Here is a 5,499-nt window from a genome sequence, read left to right as displayed (position 1 = left end):
GACCAATCTTTCCTATCCACCCAAACCATTTTCGTCAAAATTTCCTTGATTTGGCGATTGGATACTTCAACTTGGCCACTCGTTTGAGGGTGGTAATGTATTGCAATTCGATGATTAACACCATAATGTTTTAATAACTTACCAAACGTGGAATTCTAGAAATGCGATCCCCTATCACTTATAATTACTCTTGGGATACCAAATCTTGCAAAAATGTTGGCTTGTAAAAACTTGCACACCACCGAGTGATCATTAGTTCTTGTTTAATCGCTTCAACCCATTTCGAAACATAATCAACCGCAAAAAGAATGTATTAGTACCCACACAAGTTCGTAAATGGGCCCATAAAATATATGCCCCAAAAATAAAAATGTCAACCACCAAAATGGGTTGTAAAGGAATTTAATTCCTTTTTGATATACCCCCTATTTATTGACAATTCAAGCAATGTCGGGCATATTCATTAGCATCTTTGAAAAGTGTTGGACAATAGAACCCACATGTAAGTACTTTATACCCTGTTTTAGAGCCACTAAAATGACCCCCAGATGCCGACGAATGAGCATGTATCAAAATCTCTTGCACTTCATTCTCAGGTATACATTTCTAAGAACTTGATCCGCTCCAACCTTGAAAAGGTCCAGTTCATCCCATATGTATTGTTTGACTTGGGACATGAACTGTTGCCTCCGTTTCTTTGACCAATGTTCTGAATTGCACCCGTGGATAAATAATTAACACAATGGGCATACCACGGTGCGGTTGAGACGGCGAGCAACTGTTCATCCGGAAACTTTTCATTTGTCTCCATCGGATCATCAACACCTTCAAGTGGAATCTGAGACAAGTGACCCGCCACTACATTCTCACAACCTTTCTTGTCCCGGATTTCAAGATCAAATTCTTGCAACAATAACACCCATCGAATCAAACGCGGTTTCGCGTCTTTCTTTTCCATCAAATATCGGACCGCGCTATGATCCGAATACACCACAACTTTACTTCCCAAAATATACGACCGAAATTTATCCAAGGCATACACCTCCTCAAGTAACTCTTTTTCGGTAGTGGTGTAATACAATTGCGCCTCGAATAAAGTTTTGCTCGCGTAATATATCACCACCGGCATTTTCTCCACTCTTTGACCCAAAACCGCTGCAACCGTGCTATAACTAGCATCATGCATGATTTCAAAAGGGGTTTGACCAATCCGGTGATTATAAAATGGGTGCTTCCACTAACTTCTCATTCAAACTGTCAAAAGCTTGTAAACATTCATCAGTAAACTCAAAGGTGACATCCTTCAATAAAAGATTACATAAGTGTTTTGAAATTGCACTAAAACCTTTAAAGAATCTCATATAGAATCCGGCATGTCTCAAAAATGACCTCACCCCCTTGACATTTTTCGGGGGTGGGAAAGATGAAATTACTTTGATTTTAGCTTGATCAACTTCCATTCCCGTACTTGAAACCACATGGCCCAACACAATGCCCTCTTGCACCATGAAGTGACTTTTTCCCAACTCGACACCAAGTTTGTCTCAGCACAATGTTTTAAAACATTTTCTAAATCATTAAGACAAAACTTGAAAGTCGAGCCAAAAATGGAAAAATCGTCCATAAAAACTTCAAGTTACTCCCCGACAATGTAAGAAAAGATGCTCATCAAACATATTTGAAAAGTGTCCGGGGCATTACACAGTCTAAATGGCATTCGCCTTAAGGCAAAAGTACCATATGTACAAGTGAAGGTAGTCTTGTGTTGGCCATCGGGATGAATTGCAATTTGATTGTATCCCAAATATCCATGCAAGAAACAATAATACTTTTTACTAGAAAGTTTTTCAATTATTTGATCAATGAATGGTAACATAAAATGGTTTTTGAGGTTGCATTAATTAATTTTCTATAATCAATGCACACTCGCCACCAGTTACCGGTCGGGTGGCGATTTGTTCAGCATTATCATCTTTTATTACCTGGATGCCGGCTTTCTTGGGTACTACCTGTGTCTGGCTCACCCATGCACTGTCTAAAATGAGATAAATGATCCCTAGATCCAACCACTTAATCACCTCCTTTTTACCACTTCTCACAAATTCGGGTTCAATCTTCTTTGAGTTTCACTTGTTGGTTTAGCCTCCTCATCAGTAATTATTTTATGCATAACAATCGGACTAATACCCTTTAAATCTGCAAATGTCCATCCAATGGCAGCCTTATGTACTCCCAAAACCTTTACAAACGCTTTCTCTTGATCTTCCTCCAAGTTTGAAGCAATGATAATCAGAAGGGTTTCATTATCCTCTAAAAATGCATACTTCAAATGACTTGGAAGTTCCTTCAATTCCACCTTTGGTGGACACTCCAAAGACGGCTTTGTGCCCGAATTGATCTCCATTGATAAATTCTCAAATTGATGAGTCCACGGTGGTCTTTCCTCTTGCATAGCTAAAGCATCTTATTTTAGTTCTTCCATCCGCAAATCACACACATGTACCTCTTCAGAATCATCAAAAATACAAGCTTCCACACAATCTTCATAATATACATGTGGAATACAATGATCCACCAAATCTTCCATAAAACATTCTTTACCACTCAAAGAATTAGCAACGTTTGTAAAAACATTAAGGCACATTTTTCGATTACCAAACGCCATGTCAACGGTACCAAATCTACAATCAATGATTGCATGGGCAGTGTTCAAAATGGGTCGACCCAAGATAACATTTTGTTGTTCACTTGGGTCACCCGATGAATAATCTAACACCAAAAAATCCACATGATAATAAAAATCCTCCACTTTCACAATTACACCCGCACGATTCCACGGGGGAATTTATGGGACAAATCTGCCAATACAACCGTGGTCTCAAAACGTTTCAAAGGACCAAAGTCATATTGGTCATATAAACCCCCCGGGAGAATGCTTACTCCGGCCCCAAGATCTAATAACGCCCTAGACATTTTAATATCGCTAACTTGAATATTAATTAAGGGCATTCCCGGATCTTGGAGCTTAGGATGAAGATCTCCTTTTAAAACCACACTTACCCGCTCGGTTAAATCCACTCGCTTAGGCACTTTTTGTTGCCTCTTTTGGTTACACAATTCTTTCAAATATTTAGCATAAGCGGGTACTTACTTAATTGCCTCAAGTAGAGGTAAACTCACTTTTACCTGTTTGAATACCTCTCACATTTCCTCCTTTTGAGGACCTTGTTTAACAATTACATTTTTCTTACCCGGATCAAGCAAAGCCGAAGGAAATGGAACCGCATTTGGTTCGACTTTCTTATTTTATCTTTTATATTTGGATCTTGACCCGAAGTTTGTAAGGGTTTTTCAAAAGTGAAACGTTTAGTGGGTTTATTAGTTTCAATTTCATCATCACTTTCATTACCCGTAATATCCTCCACTTCCCCATCAACCACACCCGGTGACAAATCAGTTTTATACTCTTTACCACTTCTTAAAACACTAACATGGTTAATAGGAACATTACGAGAAGAACTATGAGAAGGATTTACCTTAGTGTCGCTTGGCAATTTACCCTTGTTTTTCTTTAAGTCTGACACTTTGGTTGCAGGTTGACCCATTTGAATGGTCAACGATTGAATGGCCTTGTCACGGACCTCATCCTTTTGCATGCGAATTTCATCAAGTTGATTCCTCCTTTGCATATCTTGTTGCATCACCTTGAGCATCTCCATAACTTCATTTCAACTTGTTGAACTTTGACCCGCAGAACCACTTTGACCACCACCCTTTGACCTTGGAACCCTTGATTATTCCCGCCATGAAAATTACTTTGATTGCTATATTGTTGGAGAGGAACATAATTTCCTTGATTCCCTTGGTAATTCCGGTTGGATTGAGTAGCCGGATTTGCGTATAGAAAGTTTGGGTGATTTCTTAACCCGGGGTGGTAAATGTTTGAATTCATATTATAATTTATACCACCTCCCCCTTGAAGTGCATTCACCTCCTCCATTTGTACTTGACCCACCATACACACCTCCGAAGCATGGCCCAACTCATTACAATTCGTATAAACATCAATTACCTGATTAGTAGTTTGTACCCCTCATTCTTCCACGGCTTGTACTTGTGGTCTTCTAATTGCCGGTCTTGCTCTTCTTCCGGTTTTGAGCCATTCTCTTTGATGTAACCGCATTTGTTCCAAATATGCCCAATCATCTTGTTCATAGTTAGTACCAAATGTGCCATTTGTGATTGATCTCAAATCCGTTCATCTTCTATACTCATCCCCTCATGAAAAACATTTCAACCAACTCCCAAAGAGCAATACCATGATGAGGACAATTTTTATCTCATGTTAAACCTCTCGAATGCTTCATGAAACATCTCACCCGATTTGTTGTCGGAAGGCTCTCAAACTCCTTCTTACATCATTGGTCTTTTGGGCCGTATAGAATTCTTCCAAAAATCTTTGTTGCATTTCAGCCCAAGTATAAAATGGATGCTGAAGGCAAAGTGTTAAACCATCTCTTTGCCTTATCTTCCAAATGAAAATTGAAATAAGACCAACTTGGCCTCATCCGATTTAAAACCTTGACCCCCAATCATGTTGCAAATGGAGTAATTCATATGCCCTCAAGTGAAAGTAAGGTTCCTCCGTCGCTAAACCCTTATACTTAGGTAGGCTTTAGAGGGAATTTGTTCTCACACAAATGTCCCTCCCTTGTTGGTTGTGAGGAATAACCATCGGAGATGATTATTAGTAATTATCGGTCGGAAATGAGATTCAATACCTCCTAACCATCTCTCTTGCATGCCTTCTTGGTACCCTCATTGGTACTCTTGGTTGACCCATTTGCCCTATAAACGGGCCTTGGAGGTGCAAATTATTGAAACTATGGTTTGGGGCATGTGTTGTTGAAATTGTTGATCTTGTTGTTGCCCCTTGTTGTGGAGCTTGTTGTTTTTGATAACCGATGGCGGTTGAACTTGTTGTTGAACAACAACCGGTTGTGTTTTGAAAAACCGGTGGCGGTTGTCTATTAAGCTCTTGCAACGGTTCCGGTTGTTGCCATTGACCATAAGCAAATTTCCCGGATTTACCCGGTTGCTTCCATCACCTCCCTCGTAGTAACCTTCCACTTCATACCCCCTCAAATTCACTGTCAAACCCAACATCAATCCTTCCACATCATCTTATTAGGAGGAAAGAAAAAAAATCGCAAAATATTCTTTTTTAAAAAAAGTTAAAAATAATTCTTTAATAGTTCTCTATTTCTCTCTTTAAAGAGTTTTTTTTCTAGATCCCACTCTCTCTCTCTCTCTATATATATATATATATGTATATATATATATATAGGGAAAAGTATAGGAAGAAAACTTGACTGAGTTATGAAAACTATTGAAACTCTATTATGTGGTTCTAGATGTGCCACATATGTGTCTTTCTATTATAATCGAAAGGGTCACATTAGTCATTTTACACATACTTCCTTTCTCTAAATAGAATTT

At 38.9% G+C, this 5,499-nt stretch overlaps 1 protein-coding gene across 1 annotated transcript; it reads right to left on the bottom strand.

The window, feature by feature from the left end:
- Positions 1 to 1,217: 1,217 nt before the first annotated feature.
- LOC143599611 (uncharacterized) lies at positions 1,218 to 2,452 on the bottom strand. Its single transcript, XM_077077524.1, has 3 exons — positions 2,188 to 2,452; positions 1,434 to 1,543; positions 1,218 to 1,301 (listed from the first exon to the last, which is right to left on the bottom strand). The coding sequence occupies exons 1-3, from the start codon at positions 2,450 to 2,452 to the stop codon at positions 1,218 to 1,220; spliced, it is 459 nt and encodes a 152-aa protein (XP_076933639.1).
- Positions 2,453 to 5,499: the final 3,047 nt, after the last annotated feature.

The sequence above is a fragment of the Bidens hawaiensis genome, unplaced genomic scaffold (assembly GCF_021521415.1).
Source record: "Bidens hawaiensis isolate Kalapana, Puna unplaced genomic scaffold, B.hawaiensis_p1.1 tig00052425_1, whole genome shotgun sequence".
NCBI lineage: Eukaryota > Viridiplantae > Streptophyta > Magnoliopsida > Asterales > Asteraceae > Bidens > Bidens hawaiensis.
Note: the sequence above shows the minus strand (reverse complement) of the source record. Positions and strands in the feature narration are given on the sequence as shown.

What these genes read in the sequence shown, in the direction of transcription:
- LOC143599611 (XM_077077524.1), bottom strand. Translation starts at nt 2,452, where the DNA reads ATGCAAGAGGAAAGACCACCGTGGACTCATCAATTTGAGAATTTATCA. An exon ending in GACATTTGCAGATTTAAAGG is followed by an intron (nt 1,544 to 2,187) that starts GTATTAGTCCGA and finishes CATTGTGCTGAG; the next exon opens with ACAAACTTGGTGTCGAGTTG. An exon ending in TTGATCAAGCTAAAATCAAA is followed by an intron (nt 1,302 to 1,433) that starts GTAATTTCATCT and finishes CTTTTATTGAAG; the next exon opens with GATGTCACCTTTGAGTTTAC.